We start from the raw sequence: 17,838 nt of genomic DNA on the forward strand, positions 1-17,838 counted from the left end.
GGCTTTCACAGCGCCAGCACCAGAAGAACCAGAAAAGCCCGTAAGGGCACAGAATGAAGAAGCTACTGCTTGGGCTATCCGAGAGAAGAATTATGACACTGCTATGACCAGATATGATATTGACAAGACACGTTGGAATAATTCCAACCGCAATTGTCTTATGGTCATGAAGGGTTCCATTTCAGATGCCATCAGAATGGCGATCCCAGACTGTGACACCGCTTCAGAATATTTAGAAAAGGTGAATGGTTAGTTTACTAGTTCTTCCAAGACTTATGCTGCCACTCTTGCTGAGCAGCTTATCACCAAGAAATACACTGGCGGTGGCATCAAAGAACATATCTTAGAAATGAGCCCCATGGCCAACAAACTCAAGACAATGGACATGGCTTTGCCAGAAAAGTTCATTGTTCAGCTGGTCTTCAAGTTCCTACCAAAGGAGTTTGAGACGTTTCATGTCAACTATAACGCATTTCCAGAAAATTGGGACATTGAGAAGCTGATTGCCGTGTGCGTTCAAGAAGAAGATCGCCTTAAGAACGCCAATGGTGGTGTGCTTACTTTTCAAGTTCAGCACAAGAAAAAGAACTTCAGAATAAGAACTTCCAGCATAATAAGAGACCTTTCCCACCAGGCAAGAATCAGCATGAGAGTGGCCCTTCCAGACCACCTCAGCAGAACCTCCAGAAAAACTGGGAAAATTTTCCAGTTGACAAAGACCAGCACCTGAAGTGCAAAGGAAGAGGGCACTACAAGAGGGACTGCCCTGAGTTTCTGAAAGAGTTGTTAAGAAAGGGTGAGGACACCATTACTTTTGTAAATGAATCCCTGTATTTAAGTTATGACAAATTCACTAGGTGGATTGATTCTGGTGCAACTACTCATGTTGCTAATTCTTTATAGAGATCAAGTATAAGGAAGACCCTGCCAAGAGGCGCAAGAAGAATTAAAGTTGTAAACGGTGTAGAAGCTGAAGTCGAAACCATTGTCAAATTTCACTTTGAATTACATAGTGGCTTTGTACTTTGTCTCAGAGATGTTCTTTATGTACCGTCTTTGCAACGAAACTTAATAAGTGTGTCTAAATTAGATGATGACGATGTTGCTTGTCATTTTGGTGATGACAAGTATGAGATGCAAGTTAATTCAGAATGTGTTGGTCTTGCCTTCCAACAAGACAAATTATACTTACTTTCATTATCTAAGAATATGAATGCTGCATGTTCTGAGAATAAGAATGCCTCCTCATATGAGAATGTTACTAAGAAACGCAAACGAATTGATGCAATCTCATAGAAATTATGGCACTGTCGTTTAGGCCATATTTCGAGGGGGAGAATAGAGCGATTAGTGAAAGCATCAATTCTTCCACCGTTAGAATTTTCAGATTTAGAACAATGTATCGATTGCATTAAAGAAAAATTCGTTAAGAACATAAAAAAGGTGTCAAACGAAGTGCGGGAATTCTAGAAATAATTCACACAGATATATGTGGACCATTCCCAGTCACTACTGTAGATGGTTATATTTCTTTCATAACATTTACAGACGATTACTCGCATTATGGCTACATTTATCCAATCAAAGTATGATCAGAAGCATTGGATAAATTCAAGATCTTCAAAGCAGAAGTAGAAAACAAACATGATTTAAAGATTAAGATAGTCAGATCCGACCGTAGGGGAGAGTACTACGGTCGACACACCCCATATGGCCAAGTTCCTGGACCTTTTGCAAGGTTCTTACAGGAAAATGGCATAGTTGCCTAGTATTCTACACCGGCGAGCCTCAGCAGAACGGAGTAGCAGAAAGAAGAAACCGTACCCTGATGGATATGGTAAGAAGCATAATGAGCTACTCCACGCTATCGATTAACTTGTGGATGGAGGCGTTAAAAACCACCATTTACATTCTTAATCGGGTGCCAAGTAAATTGGTGCCGAAAACACCATATGAATTGTGGACAGAAAGAGAACCCTCGCTTAATCATTTTTACGTATGGGGCTGCTGAGGCCAAAGTGTTTAATCCAAACATTGGGAAACTAGATCCCAAAATAGTCAGTTGCCATTTCATTGGCTGTCCAGAAAGATCGAAAGGGTATCATTTCTACTACCTTAACAGAAACACGAAATTTGTAGAAACAAGACACGCTGCCTTCTTAGAAGATCAGATGATCAGGGGGAACATGGTAGCCAGAAAAAATGACCTTGAGGAGAAGCGGGTATACGTTCCCACTCCAATGACTCAAGAGCCTTATTTCTCGTTGCCTGTGGTTGTGGCACCGATAGAGCATGAAACTACAGTGCCAACACCTGTTGTCAGTCCACTTGACATTGCAGTGCAGGAAACTGCGGTGCCACCACCAGTTGTTGGTCCTCCTAACGTGGCAGCAAATGGAAATGAGGACCCTATTCCTCAGGACCAAATAGAACTCGTTGCCATGAATGAGTGGGAGCAACAACAGCCTCCTGTTCAAGAAATACCAGTCGCAGTGGCCCCGAGAAGGTCACAAAGAACTAGAAAACCAGCTATCTCTAATGATTATGAAGTCTATAATAACGAAAAATACATAATGAGGGTGATCCCACCTCTTTTGAAGAAGCCATGAAATGCGCTAATTCATCCAAATGGTTTGCAGCCATGGAAGATGAAATGAGATCCATGAATACCAATAAAGTTTGGGACTTAGAAAAAATTCTCAAAGGAGCCAAAACAACATGCAGCAAATGGGTCTACAAAACAAAATGTGACTCCAAAGGGAACATAGAAAGATATAAAGCGCAGCTCGTGGCAAAAGGCTTCACTCAAAGAGAAGGAATAGATTACAATGAGACCTTTTCTCCGGTCTCATGTAAAGACTCTTTCAGAATAATAATGGCTTTAATGGCACATTATGATTTAGAATTGTATCAGATGGATGTGAAGACGACATTTCTAAATGGGGATCTGTGCGAAGATGTCTATATGGCACAACCCAAAGGTTTTGTCGTGGAAGGCAAAGAAAATTTAGGATGCCACCTGAGAAAATCGATTTCTGGCTTGAAGCAAGCCTTGAGGCAGTGGTACTTGAAATTTGATGAAACGATTAGAAAGTTTGGATTTAAAGAAAATGAAGAGGACAATTGTATTTATGCGAAGTTCAAGAACGGGAAATTCATTTTCCTCATTCTGTATGTGGATGACATTCTGCTAGCTAGCAGTGATGTTAATCTAATACTGGAGACAAAAAAATTATTGTCCTCAAAATTAGACATGAAAGATCTTGGTGAACCTTCGTTCGTTTTAGGAATTGAGATTCACCAAAATAGAAGAAAAGAGGTTTTAGGTTATCGCAGAAGCCATACTTAGAAAAAGTATTAAAGAAATATGGTATGCATGCGAGCAAGCCCACACATGCTCCAATAGTCAAGGGCGGCAGTTTCGGAAAACATCAATGTCCCAAGAATCAGTATGAGCTCGAGCAAATGAAGGCAGTGCCTTACGTTTCAGCTGTCGGAAGCTTACAGTATGCACAAGTGTGCAGACGCCCTGACTTAAGTTTCATTACCGGGGTACTTGGCAGATACCAGAATAATCCAGGCATAGAGCACTGAAAAATGGTAAAGAAAGCTTTGCGCTATGTGAGGGGCACAACCGGCATCATGCTAACATATAGAAAATTAGAAACTTTAGAAATAGAAGGGTATTCGGATTCAGATTTTGCAGGAGATGCAGATGATAGAAAGTCCACATCTGGATACATCTCCACTCTTGCAAAAGGAGCAATATCGTGAAAAAACTATAAACAGTCAGTTACATCATCCTCCACGATGTATGTTGAATTTGTGGCATGTTATGAGGCCTCCGAGCAGGTCACATGGCTAAAGAAATTCATACCCGGATTGAAAGTGGTCGACAGCATAGAAAAACCACTGAAATTATACTGCGACAACGAGCCAGTAGTATTTTATGCTCATAACAAGTCGAGTGGTGCTGCCAAACACATCGACATCAAGTTTTATGTTGTTAAGAAGCAAGTACCCGGATTGAAAGTGGTCGACAACATAGAAAAACCACTGAAATTATACTACGACAACGAGCCAGCAGTATTTTATGCTCATAACAATAAGTCGAGTGGTGCTGCCAAACACATCGACATCAAGTTTTATGTTGTTAAGGAGCAAGTCCAGGATCAAACTATTTGTCTAGAACGTATCAGAACGAACAAGATGTTAGCGGATCCGCTTACAAAAGGCCTGCCACCCAATGTGTTCAGAGAACACTTAGCCGGTATGAGTTTAAGGAAAAACCTATGATTCCTGGACAAAAAGTGCCCTAGAATAAGACTCTGTCTCAGACCGGAAAGGTGATTGTGGCTATTAATCTGATAGTAACAATTGTCATGACGAGGCACGCCCTATGTACTGATCTGCGATGGGATGGACCAAACTTAGATAAAGAATAAGAATAAGAAAATGAGAGATCAAGAGGGAGAATATTGGGTGTGATCTCCAGGCCCGATCCAAAGATCGGGCGAAATCTCCTTTGATCGCGCCCTGATCGGGGGTGCCCAGTCAATGTGACTGGTCGACCCTGTCACCAGCGCTATATTAAGAACGGGAAGGGGTCAGGACATGGTATCCCAAGCTTGCCGCCGCCAGGGCACCAGAAACCCTTCCCACAGTCCCGATCCGATCTCGGAGAGCGCTAGGCCGACGGGAAGCTCCGCCAGCGCCCCTCTCCTCCATCACAGACATTCACCGGCGTCACTCCTGTCGCCGGACAGTGCCGGTGGATGCCAGAGGGCTTCCGCTACCCACGTCGACCACCGTCGCCACCGGACCCGCGCCTCGACAACCCCGACCTCCTCTGCGCCATCGGCGCCATGGCCTCCGGCTCCTTTGCATCGACTCCCGCGGATGGTCTGCGCCCCCTTACTCATCTCTCCCTCTCTGTCTCAATCTTGTATTAGATTAGTGATGAATCCTCTTGTAACCTTACTCAGAAGTTGTACATTTGTACATCTAGAGAAGATCCTACTCAGAAATGAAGAATCTTTGATTCTAACAAACTAATGGTAGGGAACAACCATGTTTCCAAGAAAACCCATTTTATCTGAGTCATACTACAGGACATGGACAGCAGCACACCACCTGGCATCACGTACACGAGCAATTCCGGAAGGACCCGTTCGTGCTGGCTGGCCTGGCCCTGAGGATCGGGTTCCTCTCGAAGAAGTTGGACGGGCGGAGCTCGAACCCGCCGCTGAGCGTCGGCATCACCGGGAAGTCCTCCTGGTACGGGATGTGGTGGAGCCCCAGCGTGTACCACAGCACGATGTCCTCGTCCCTGATCCCCCTGTTCCTCCCGCTCCACGCGGCCAGGCCGTCGTCGCCGGTGCTCTGGTCCGCGTACAGCCCGGCCGCCCACTTCTCCGACTTGCTGTACGGCGTCACCCACACCTGCTTCTTGGTGTAGCTCGCCCGCCGCTGCGGGAAGTCGTCGTCGGCCAGCACGGACGCCGCCGTCGCGCCGGCCGGGATGAGCCGGTACCCGACCTCGTTGCCCAGCCGGGTCTTCTTGCCCGGGTTCACGAACAGCAGGTCGGCGGGCCCGGCGTCGACGTCCACCTGCCCGTCCGCCTCGGTCTCGGCCACCTCGCGCCGCACCGTCCAGTAGCTCCGCCTCGGCGTGTCGGCGCCGCCGGTGGCGGGATCCCCGGTGTTGCGCTTGGCGGTGATGACGTTCTTGACGAAGGAGTTGTTGGTGCCGTCGATGTCGAGGTCCAGGTGGTACGTGACGTAGTGGTCGTGGTAGACGGCGAGCGTGTTCTCGGCGACCAGCGTGCCGTGCGCGTCCGACGTGATCTCGTCGGCGTGGGTGTACGACGTCGCCTTCACCTCGACGAGGCCGGTGAGAGACACCTGCGACGCATCAATCGGTCAGTTTGTCTACACAAAAACAAACGGTTAGAGTAGATGAGCTGTTCTCTGTTCTCTGTTCTGCGCATGCGCATTAGGCAAGAATCCATACCACAAACTTGATGGAGCCGCTGGTCTTGAACTCCCAATCCAAGATGTAGTCGTAGTTGCCGGCCGACACCACCATTCTCACCACCAAGCTCACGTCAGGGCGGACCTCCGTGATCTGCAACGGGAATGAGGTCAGAAGAACGTGTCACTTGACTCTACTGTCGCTGCAGAGCAGGAGGGTGCTCTCGTACAAGTTCGCCAGGGAGCCCGGACTCGGTGTGGCGCCACGCGACGTCGCCGGCGTAGCGCTCGAACACGCACATCATGTTCCCGGCCTTGACGGGATTGCCGTCCTGGTCGGCGTTGTAGCCGTCCCAGTACGCCGCGTTGGCCGGGCAGTCGGCGCCGGGCTGGAGCGGGTAGGCCCAGAGCCCCAGGTCGGTCTCGCCGGCGTCCAGGAACGTGCGGTAGTACCACTCCTCAGCCGGGTCCATGTACGGCACGAAGACCTCCGACACGAAGCCGCGGTAGAGCACCCGCCGCCGCAGGCCGGCGTCGGCGTCGTGGACCGAGGCCAGCGAGATGACCGCGCCGGCACGCATGTCGAAGCCCAAGTGGAACTCCCAGTTGGCCCACCTGCAGTAGCACGTTTCGTGACACGCTGTGAATAAATTCAGAGTTCAGACGGCGCGACCCAAAGTTGCATAGTTGATTGCTTACCTGACGACGTGGCCGTCTATGTGGAAGCCCCTGCCCTCCGGCTGCACCACGACGCCGGGCGCCGGCTCCAGCCCAGGGAGCGGCGGCCCAACCTTGCCCGCCCGGTAGTCCGTGCCCTCGGCCTTGGGCACCGGGTACGCCTCCCTGTCCCTGAACCCGACGATGGCCATGCGGTCCAAGTCCACCACCATGGTGACGCCCTCGATCGGCCGCGCGTAGTAGTTGGCCGTGTCTCCGGCCACGAAACACTGCATCTTCGCCACCCTCCTCGCGCCCGCGCCGCCGAACCAGCCCGCGGGGAGCACCGAGCACACGACGTCGTCCATGCTCAGCCCGCGGCGCCGCACGGAGCGGGCGAACGGCGCGCAGGCCGGCGCCAGCGCCAGCGCCGCGAACTGCTCCTCGAGCGTGAGCGGCGGGAACCCAGCGCCGCGGTGGACGGCGTGGGAGAGCACGGAGGGGCAGGAGACGTCGGTGACGTCCACGCGGAGCTCGTGGGACTGGCCCCCCGCGCGGGCGATCACGAGCGCTTGGCGCGGGAGGAGGGGGCGGCGGGACGGCGAGCCGGCCGTGCCGTAGGCGAACGCGAGGACGTCGGGCTTGTCGGGCTCGTCGAGGCCGACGTAATGGAAGTGCAGCGGCCGGGCGGGGACGAGCGGGGAGGCCAGTACCGCGGCGCGGACGGCGGTGATCTCCGCGGCGGAGAGTGGGTCGAGCGGGTGGGGATGGGAGGAGGCCGCTGCCGCGGCGGTGGTGACCATCACCATACTACCGAGGATGACGACAGGGAGCATAGGGAGGAATGACACCTTTGCCATCATCATCTGACAGCGGAATTGATCAGAGAGGTGGCATCGCTTGAGGAGACGGACCTATATGCATCTATATATAGTAGCTGTGCCCGTGCGCGCGCCAAGAACAGTCACCGCCGAACGCCGATCACTTTTGTAAGCGATCCAGGATGCTTGTTGCAGGCTCGTGAACAAAGTAATTTGGGGCCTAGCCCCGCTACAAGTTGCGATCCAGGAACAGGCTCCCAGAATCTGAACAACAGGGCGACAAAAACAATGGAGAAGCTGGGGATATGCCTTGTGCAGAGCCATCGCCAACGGAAAGCTTCGGTTCGCGCACGCGCTCAGGCCTGGCATCGCGCCATCTCAGCCGGCGCTCAAGCACAACGCCTCCCACGGCAGTTGGAAGGAGTGCGCTCGCCGGTCTAAACTCTGAGTGCATGACTGAGTGCTCAGTTCATGGATTACACACCCTTGCCGGTACAGTTAACCATGTATTTTCTGATCTTCTGCAGACCCTCCATGATAGTCGTTCCTCATGGTGGTTGTCAATAATCAATATTATATAGGTTTGTTTGAACTAGACTTGCATGAAAAGTTAAAAATTGTCCTGAATTGTTCCATTTCCCAGAAATTTTGGTATAGTGACAATCTCTGATGTACCGTATTAACCCAAACTAGAAGATCTAGAACTGAAGAAAAATTTGTAACTATAGCTATGTATCAACAAGCTCAATTATTTTTGATAAAAAAACAAGCACAATAACAACTGATAACTCTGTTGTGTTTGTTTTGTCCTCATTTGCGTCCGTGCTTGTGCCACTAAAATGTAGGATCTAATTTTCTCCAAAAAAAATGTAGGATCTAATTTAAAACTTCTGCGTGTAGCGCTAATGTAAAGCAATCAGGCAAATGAAAAAACTGAACTATCATGGTAATTTTGCTACCCAACACAAATACCTCAGCACACATCCCATTTCACAGAAATTTTAGCACCTAAAATATTACTTTGTTCATATTCTTATGTATGTCTGTATATCAGGGTTCCAAGAGTTGGAGCAACAATCAGCTACATTGGCACTTCAACAGCACTTTGTTTCATCTAACCTGCCACTCTGTTTGTAGCAACAAATTTAAAACTCAATCCCTTACAATTCGGTAACAGGAATAACTTCATGTTTGTAGAACAGATCTAAATATTAATGTATAATCAGATTAGAAATCCGAACAGGAACATTGTATTGGTACACTGAGTATAGGGTCGAACTGTAATTTACCTTTTTTTTTAATTCTATGTTCATTCAGATCATACTCCAGAAGTCCAGATTAGGGCTGGGAGGGGTACAATCTTCAATTGTCTGACCTTCATTTCATCTATTCATCTGCATTTTACCTTGCTGTTACTTTTATGTTTTCTTTCTCAAGACATCCTTCTCAGTTCCTTAATCTTTACTAACCATTCTGACCATATCCTGCACTTTGTCAACCTAAAATTCAATGACCACACTATGGGCCAAATTTATCCAGTTTCGATAGTTGGATGATTCTCGTTATCCGGTTTTGTAACGGAAGGTTAAAAATTAAACTTTTGTGATAGTTCGAGAGTGTAAGCTGAATTTTTCTCGAATAAAAAAATTTAATAACATGGCTTTCTATAGACTAGCCTTTGAATGATGAATCACAGTAGAAGAAAAGAGGAAGCATGATGGGTACAAAACGGTGCTCTGTTTTATGGACCACAGACCAGGGACATATCCAACGGTGGGTCTAGAGGGGCTCGAGCCCCTCCTACCGCTAGACCCCCCCCCCTCCGTAAGCCCCTCCTATAAATTTGAGGAAGAAGAACGAGGGAAAGAGAGATCGGAGGAGGAAGAAGTGGAGAAGAGCCCCTCCTAAACTCAATCCTGCTTCCGCCACTGCCACAGACATAGTGTGACAAAACGTAAGCAGCATCCTCCTTGTCAAAATTGACTTCAACGACATTTGTACCCACAAGATCACATGCCATAACTTTTAGCTGGTGAGTGACCTCGTTGTAGGTGCACACGTACACGGTGTCATCGTCGATGGACGAGGATACCGCGGCCGACACCAAGACCGCACGCCTCGTGCCTGTGAACAAGGCCTTCCCCTGCAGCGTGGCCAAGCTCGCCATGTCTCGCGAGTCGAGCTTCACCCGGTACACGCTGCACCTCCTGTGATTGCAGGGTTCATCGGCGGGGCGAACATGGTAGCAGAGGATCAGCTCGGTCGTTGTCCGCCAGGAACATGCGGTTTCGCAGGTAAGCCTCCGCGCCTCGCCCGTGCACGGCGGCCACCGTCCGCCGCGGCGGCTGCGCCTGGCTCGCCGCGGTTCCGACCACCGAGATGTTCTTCGAGTTGACGAGGAAGATGCGGCCCTGGAACGGCAGCGCCGAGATGATCCCGTCGTGGAACGTGAGGCGCGTCCACTGCAGGTCGCCGGGTTTGGCTACGGACAGGAAGGAGCTCCAGATGTGAAGCGCGACCATGGAGTGGTCGGCGAGGCCGGCGCCACGCAGCTCGAGCCTCGAGGTTCCTTAGCTTGTGCCGCAGCGCGTCTCCGCTCGAGCGCAGCAGTGAGGCCGCGTGCGGAAGGTCGGCGAGCTGCCCTGTCATCGGGTTGAGGAGCTGGACGGCGTGGGTGCCCTTCCGGCACAGGACGAGTAGGCCCTCGGCGGTGTGCCCCAGGAGGTAGCAGCTGCGGAGATCGGGGAGGACCAGGAGGACGGTCTCGCCGGTGACGACGTTGAGGAAGAGCCGCCGGGTCCGGCTGGTGGCGGAGGCGAACGGGAGCAGGGTCCACCGCGGGGGGTGGAACCGGCGGTCCAGAGCGCCGTGCGCGCGCAGGTGGGCGGAGCCCGCGCGCCACGCCCTGCACACGGCGCGGAAGCGGAGAAGGTCGACGTAGTCGTTGGAGAGGACGCGCTCGGCGATCGCCCCCGCCGGCCCGGCCGTCAGGTTCGCCCAGTCTCGCCCGCCGAGCGCTTGCGGGGCGGCCGACGCCATGTTGAAAGCTTCAGCAAGGCGCAAGCGTGAGACGCTGCGCCGGCGGCGAGGATCGTCGGGCGACGGATACGAAAGCTTCGGACGCGGAATCCAAATCCACCACGACTAGGTCAACAATGATTATGAGCATTGGTTGGATGTCAAATTCTTGGGATGTCAATATTTTAGCTAGACAAAAGTTGCCAATTTTTTTTACCAGCACTTTGATTTGCTATCAAGAGCTGCAAATATCTCACATTTAGTTTACCAAAATGTTGGCAACTTGCCAAAACTTTGGCATGTCAAAATTTAGGTAACAAATCAATCAGACTCTGTGAGCCCGTCTAAGACTCGGGTTCGTATTCAGTAACCAATCAGACTCTGTGAGCCCGTCTAAGACTCGGGTTCGTATTCAGTAAAAAGGAAAATTGGATACAGAGCTTGGCACTGACACGGAAAAGGCACAAATCTATTACAAATTCGTTTAGTTACCAAAAAAATTTGGGAATTTTTTGATATTTTTACAACACTAATTAGTAGTATAAAATATAGACTAATTATAAAACTAATTACACGGATGGATGGAAAATCGCGAGATGAATCTATTAAGCCTAATTAATTCATCATTAGAGGTTGTTTATTGTAGCACGACATTGTCTAATCATTGCATAATTAGATTCATTAGATTCATCTCGCAATTTTATCCGGAGGTTATAGAATGAGTTTTTGTTAGTTATTCATATTTAATATTCTCAATTAGTGGTCAAATGTTTAAAATTATTGTAATGCAGAAATTTTTTTGCATAATACTCCTGATTAGTGCGGCTCCGTGCAGCTAAGGTTGTGCGCTGTCCAGATTCCAAGCTGGTATGTCTGGCTCCGGCCTAGCAGCGTGGTTGCAACCGTCCGTCCCATTTCCGGTTGATCAGTCCCCGTGCATCCACAGTTCTCCATCGCTGTCCTCGTCGCACTGCTGTTCAGATCCTGGGCCGCCGCGTTAGAGAGCCTTGCCCCCCCCCCCCCCCCCCCCAATACTTTTAGGGTGTGTTTAATTGGTGAAAAAGTTTGGATTTGGATACTGTAGTACGTTTCGTTATTATTTGATAATTAATGTCCAATTATGAATTAATTAATGTTGTTAGATTCATCTCGTGAAAATCAGTCAAACTATGTAATTAATTATTTCTTTTAACTATATTTAATACTTCATGCATGTGTCTAAAAATTCGATGTGACGGGATGCATGTGTCTAAAAATTCGATGTGTTGGGTACTATAGAAAAAAAATTGAAAACTAAACGGGGCCTTATTTTTTTACAAGAGTCTGGGGTGTTTAGTGGGTGAAAAAAATTGGGTTTAGGTACTGTAGCACATTTCGTTGTTATTTGACAATTAATATCTAATCATAGATTAATTATGTTTAAAAAATTAGTCTCGTGATAATCAATTAAATTATGTAATTAGTTAATTTTTTCAACTGTATTTAATGTTTCATGCATGTGTCCGAAAATTCAAAGGGGTGTGGCTAATTTACGGTCAACCGCACGGAGGCGCTCCTTGCGGTCGATTTTCCGACTGTTTGTTTTTTCCCTATTCTAGTAAGTTTTTCGTCGTTTTCTGATTTTAAGAAATTTTTTCAAGAAAAAAATTTTGAGAAAAAAAAGACAGAAAATTTTGAAGAGAAAAATTTTGAGAAAAAAATTTAAGATGGAAAATCAAAGAAAAAAATTGGAGAGCAGAAAATTTTTTGAAAAAAATTGGAAACAGGGGACCTTCAAGAGAAAAAAAAATTTGCAGTGGAAAAATTTTGCAAAAATATTTTGCGGGAAAAAAAACTCAAAACCTAGGAGCTCCGCCTCCCCGCCGCCGCTGGCCCGCCCCGCCACCTCCCCGCCGCCGGAGCCGCCGCGCCACGCCTCCCTGCCGCATCCAGGGAGGCGGATCCGGCAGCGGCGGCGCCGGAGGAGCCCGCGGCGGCGCCGCAGCCGCCGTGTGCTTGCCTCCGCCACCGGATCCGGTCGGAGGATGGTTGGGGAAGACAGCCGCCAGGGATTGGGCCGGGAGGAGCGGCTGCGAAGAGCTGCTGGACTTGGTGGCTCGCCGCGTGACGCGCCGCCGCGGAGGCTGCTCCCTACCGGCCGCCGCTCCCGCGCCTTGCCGCGTGCTGCAACGGAGGATGTGCCCCGCCGCGCCCTGCCGTGGAGGAAGCACAGTGCCGCTGCGCCACGAGCGACAGGCTCAGCAGCCCAGGCCCCAAGGTGCGCCTCACCCCACGAACCTCACAGCCCAGATCCAAGCTGCGCCTCACCAAGGATCCCGTGGAGATAGATGAGATTGAGTAGGAGAGAGATGAGAGGCTGAGAAGACGAGAGCCGCATATAAATGATAAGATTTGAGCCCCGTGACGACGCGCTCCATTCTTTTTGGCACGCCTGTAAGTTGCTGCGGGGAATTGGGAAAGGAAGGGAGAACGGGGAGGTAAGAGGCTTGCGGGGGACGGGAAAAAGAAATGGGATCGACCGTAAGTTGTTGAGTCTACGGTCAACCGTAAACTCAGCATCGCGAATTCAGGCCCTGTTTAGTTCTTTACATATAAACGCAAAAAAGCCGTAAACGCATTAAAGTGAAAAGGAATCTTGCTAATTTGAAGTACTAAATAAAGTTTATTTACAAAACTTTTTGCATGGTTGGGCTATAAATCGCGAGACGAATCTAATGAGCCTACTTAATCCATGATTTGCAACAGTGATGCTACAGTACCATCCGCTAATTATTGATTAAACATGGATTAATTAGCATCATTAGATTCGTCTCGCGATTTACAACCCATCTATGCAAAAAGTTTTACAAATAGACTTCATTTAGTACTTCAAATGCCCTGTTTACATCTTTACACATTTTTGCAAAATGAACTAAACACACCCTTAACGTGATAGTCACTGTGTAAACTTTTTCACACACTAAACGCAGCCTCTGCAAACTTCTGTCCTGAGCTGCTGACAGAGCGATCAGCAATGATTGTCTCGACCCGATAAATCCACAGTCCATGTGTGTAGGACGGAGACGGGGACGCGGACGCGGTCTCGTCGCCTCATTCGTCATCCCACCCATCCCACCTCCACCACGGCCGCTCCAGAGTCAGCTGATGGCCCGACTGCCACTCCCACTCCCAGCTATGCTCCCTCTCCTCCTTGCTGTCCTCTCAGTCGCAACGGCGGCGGCCTCCTCGCGCCCCCACCCGCTCGACCCGCTCTCCCCCGCCGAGATCACGGCCGTGCGCGCCGCGGTGCTAGCCTCCTCTCTCGTCCCCGCCCGCCCGCTCACCTTCCACTACGTCGGCCTAGACGAGCCGGACAAGCCCGACGTCCTCGCCTACGCCTACGGCGGCGGCACCGCCCGGCGCCGCGCGCGCCGTCGGCCCCTCCAGCGGCGCGCCCTCGTGATCGCCCGCGCGCGCGGCCAATCCCACGAGCTCCGCGTGGAGATCGCCCGCAACGGCTCCTCCGCCGCCGCCGTGCGCTCCCACACCGTGCACCGCGGCGCGGGCTTCCCGACGCTCACGCTCGAGGAGCAGTTCGCGGCGGTGGCGCTGCCGCCGGCGTACCCGCCGTTCGTGGACTCCGTGCGGCGCCGCGGGGTGGACATGGCCGACGTGCTCTGCGCGGTGTTCCCCGTCGGCTGGTTCGGCGACGCCGGGGCGCCGAGGCGGGTGGCCAAGATGCTGTGCTTCGTGGCCGGCGCCACGGCCAACTTCTACGCGCGCCCGATCGAGGGCGTCACCATGGTGGTGGACCTCGACCGCATGGCCATCGTCGGGTACAGGGACCGGGTGGCGTACCCCGTGCCCAAGGCCGAGGGCACCGACTACCGCACGGGCAAGGCCGGGCCGCCGCTCGCCGGCCCTCAGCCGGCGCCCGGCGTCGTCGTGCAGCCGGAGGGCAGGGGATTCCACATTGACGGCAACATCGTCAGGTACGCGATCGGCTTGCAGAATGAGAACGCTACAAACGTTGCTCTCTATTACCTTTCGAATAAAAAAAAAGAAAGATGTATTCTATTGCTTTATTATGATCATCGATCAATGACAAGTCCCCCATTAGATGCATGTCTGTCCCAGGACCACGATTGTTCGTTGAGCGCCATTATTTCTGAAGGAACTGACAGTTTCAGCTAACACAACACTGATAGGCCTGGAAAGTTTGCTAATTGCACAGCGGGAGTTGTTAGTTCCATCCATTGAAGCGTCAGGAAAGTGTGTTTGCTTTCATCATTTTTCGAGCATATCGACGATTAAAGGAGTGCAAATGCTCAAGTTTTTAGTCTTCTAGAACAGTTTTAGAATAAGTTTCATTCATCTCGGAGAATCCATAATCCATCAACTCGCAATCTGACTTCCCTAGCGGACCACGTGATTTGGTCCGAAATTCGACAATTCAAAAAATCTGTCAGTGCACGTGCTTCAAAGTTCAAACACTGCCTGCATACGTGTGTTCATGTGGACAGCAGCTTGTCCAAAGTAGAATTTGAAAACGGGTTGGTACTTTGGTAGTAGAGTTGTGATTGCACGCTGTCCACGGTGACGACAAGGACCCCTACAGCATTCAAGTGTGGTAGAGACTAGAATATATAGAAAGAAAAAGACATGCGACAATTATTTTTGGTGGGCTTGAGAGTCCCCCAGTCTCAATCAATGATCTTATCTTTATTTTTTCAAATCCCTACACTAGATGTTTGTTTAAACAGGTCGTCATCAAAGATTATATATACTAGCTTGAAATTGTATGTAAAAGAATCAGGAATGATCTTGTAAAGTGATGTTAATTTGTACTTCCAATTTTTTTATGTAATATTCAATTTTTTGTTTAAAAAAAAGGAAATGCTGAAATCTTGCACTAGAGATTGAAAACGTTAGGGACAAAACGACATGAAAATTGACGTTCTCAAATGATTGGCTAATTCTGCTGCCACTGCAGGTGGGCCAACTGGGAGTTCCACGTGGGCTTCGACATGCGCGCCGGGACGGTCATCTCGCTGGCCTCGGTCCACGACGCCGACGCCTGCACGCGGCGGCGGGTGCTCTACCGCGGCTTCGTCTCGGAGGTCTTCGTGCCGTACATGGACCCGGTGGAGGAGTGGTACTACCGCACGTTCCTGGACGCCGGCGAGTACGGCCTGGGCCTCTGGGCGTTCCCGCTCCAGCCCGGCGCCGACTGCCCCGCCAACGCCGCCTACTTTGACGGGTTCTACGCCGGCCAAGACGGCAAGCCCGTCAGCGGCGAGAACAGGATCTGCGTGTTCGAGCGGTACGCCGGCGACATCGCCTGGCGCCACACCGAGGCCGGGTTCCCGGACAAATTGGTGAGCAAGAAGCAGGGAGCAGCAGTGGAGTCTGAAGTGTGAAGCTTTGTTCTGACGCGATTGGTTCCCGGTGCAGATCACGGAGGTCCGGCCTGACGTGACCTTGGTGGTGAGGATGGTGGTGTCGCCCGGCAACTACGACTACATCTTGGACTGGGAGTTCAAGACCAGCGGCTCCATCAAATTCGTGGTACCAATTTGTCTTGCTCCGCTGAAGCAAATCTGCATCTACTGCCTGTTTCTGATGGATGAGCTCAAATTGATCGACGCGTCGGCGCAGGTGTCTCTCACCGGCCTCCTGGAGGTGAAGGCGACGCCGTTCACGCACGCCGACGAGATCACGGCGGACGCGCACGGCACGCTGGTCTCCGAGAACACGCTCGCCATCTACCACGACCACTACGTCACGTACCACCTGGACCTCGACGTCGACGGGACCAACAACTCCTTCGTCAAGAACGTCATCACCACCAGGCGCAACACCGGGGATCCCGCCACCGGCGGCGCCGACACGCCGAGGCGGAGCTACTGGACGGTGCGGCGCGAGGTGGCCGAGACCGAGGCGGACGGGCAGGTGGACGTCGACGCCGGGCCCGCCGACCTGCTGTTCGTGAACCCGGGCAAGAAGACCCGGCTGGGCAACGAGGTCGGGTACCGGCTCATCCCGGCCGGCGCGACGGCGGCGTCCGTGCTGGCCGACGACGACTTCCCGCAGCGGCGGGCGAGCTACACCAAGAAGCAGGTGTGGGTGACGCCGTACAGCAAGTCGGAGAAGTGGGCGGCCGGGCTGTACGCGGATCAGAGCACCGGCGACGACGGCCTGGCCGCGTGGAGCGGGAGGAACAGGGGGGTCAGGGACGAGGACATCGTGCTGTGGTACACGCTGGGGCTCCACCACATCCCGTACCAGGAGGACTTCCCGGTGATGCCGACGCTCAGCGGCGGGTTCGAGCTCCGCCCGTCCAACTTCTTCGAGAGGAACCCGATCCTCAGGACCAGGCCAGCGAGCACGCACGGGCACGGCCACTCGGCGAACTGCTCGTGTGATGCCAGAAAAACTCAATTGATCTGAGCCGAAAGAAGTATCTGCTGGCAACGTCGTGCCAATCCATGAACTCCCAGACGCTAAGATCTCTCGTAAGAAAGACCAAAAAAAAAAGATGAGATTGTATCGGTTTATTCAACATCTGCACATAAATAGACATACATGAGTATATTTATTCCATTATTCCAAGTAGCCGATCCAGTAATTTTGGTGAGACAGATTTTACAGTCCAGTTTCGATCAAAATAAAAAAGCCCGCAGTTGGCCCAGCTTGATTAAATCGCCGTTTTTAAACTGATCAAGAAAATAAAGAAAAATGCATTGCTAAACGCTGACTTGGACCACCAGCCAGCCAGCCAGCCCAGCTCCGAGGCCTAATAACAACCTTGGCGCTAAATGGGCCGGGCTACCGAATCCAATTTTTTTCCGTATAACACGGGAGGCACACGGCACGGGTCCACCCGCGAGAAGCGGATCTCGTGGAGCTGGCGTGTCCGCAGTCCGCCGGGAGGGCGACCTGCCACACTGATCGGACAGCGCGAGCTGCGCCCAGGGTTTAAAATTTCGGCGGCATACCGCCGAAATTTCGGTGTTTTTTTCGTTTTCAGTCCGCACCGGCTTTTGGTATACCGGTGTTTTTCGGTATTTTTCGTTTTGAATTTTAAAAATTTAAAAAAAATTATAAATAACTATCAAAAAAATTGGGAAAAAATATGATAAAAAACTAGGGGCTTTTATTAGCTAATAGCACTTAAAATCATTCAAATCTAAATTGATTTGGTAGGTAAAATTGATAATTTGGGTTCGAACCCGTTACAGACCCGCTGGTTTTCCGCGCGTGGGCACCGGTTTTCCGGGACCGGGCACCGGTATTCCGGGACCGGGCACCGGTATTCCGGCCGGTATCGCCGGCTTTCCGCAGCCGCAAATCTGTGAGTTTTCTGTAATGATTATTCATTATTTATTAG

General features: G+C 51.0%; 2 protein-coding genes across 2 annotated transcripts; one reads left to right on the forward strand and one right to left on the reverse strand.

Annotated features, from left to right (window-relative positions):
• Window positions 1-5,030: 5,030 nt before the first annotated feature.
• LOC120661743 (primary amine oxidase 2-like) lies at window positions 5,031-7,515 on the reverse strand. The gene is made up of 4 exons (XM_039940665.1): window positions 6,673-7,515; window positions 6,204-6,588; window positions 6,014-6,127; window positions 5,031-5,904 (listed from the first exon to the last, which is right to left on the reverse strand). The coding sequence occupies exons 1-4, from the start codon at window positions 7,494-7,496 to the stop codon at window positions 5,140-5,142; spliced, it is 2,088 nt and encodes a 695-aa protein (XP_039796599.1). The 5' UTR covers window positions 7,497-7,515; the 3' UTR covers window positions 5,031-5,139.
• A 6,024-nt stretch (window positions 7,516-13,539) lies between these two features.
• Window positions 13,540-17,060, forward strand: LOC120661745 (primary amine oxidase 1-like). The gene is made up of 4 exons (XM_039940666.1): window positions 13,540-14,440; window positions 15,442-15,826; window positions 15,903-16,016; window positions 16,107-17,060. The coding sequence occupies exons 1-4, from the start codon at window positions 13,614-13,616 to the stop codon at window positions 16,896-16,898; spliced, it is 2,118 nt and encodes a 705-aa protein (XP_039796600.1). The 5' UTR covers window positions 13,540-13,613; the 3' UTR covers window positions 16,899-17,060.
• Window positions 17,061-17,838: the final 778 nt, after the last annotated feature.

Source organism: Panicum virgatum, chromosome 2N (assembly GCF_016808335.1).
Source record: "Panicum virgatum strain AP13 chromosome 2N, P.virgatum_v5, whole genome shotgun sequence".
Classification (NCBI taxonomy): domain Eukaryota; kingdom Viridiplantae; phylum Streptophyta; class Magnoliopsida; order Poales; family Poaceae; genus Panicum; species Panicum virgatum.

What these genes read in the sequence shown, in the direction of transcription:
- LOC120661745 (XM_039940666.1), top strand. Translation starts at nt 13,614, where the DNA reads ATGGCCCGACTGCCACTCCCACTCCCAGCTATGCTCCCTCTCCTCCTT. An exon ending in CCGGGTTCCCGGACAAATTG is followed by an intron (nt 15,827 to 15,902) that starts GTGAGCAAGAAG and finishes TTCCCGGTGCAG; the next exon opens with ATCACGGAGGTCCGGCCTGA. An exon ending in GCGGCTCCATCAAATTCGTG is followed by an intron (nt 16,017 to 16,106) that starts GTACCAATTTGT and finishes GCGTCGGCGCAG; the next exon opens with GTGTCTCTCACCGGCCTCCT.
- LOC120661743 (XM_039940665.1), bottom strand. Translation starts at nt 7,496, where the DNA reads ATGATGATGGCAAAGGTGTCATTCCTCCCTATGCTCCCTGTCGTCATC. An exon ending in ATAGACGGCCACGTCGTCAG is followed by an intron (nt 6,589 to 6,672) that starts GTAAGCAATCAA and finishes GTGCTACTGCAG; the next exon opens with GTGGGCCAACTGGGAGTTCC. An exon ending in CCGGGCTCCCTGGCGAACTT is followed by an intron (nt 6,128 to 6,203) that starts GTACGAGAGCAC and finishes TTCCCGTTGCAG; the next exon opens with ATCACGGAGGTCCGCCCTGA.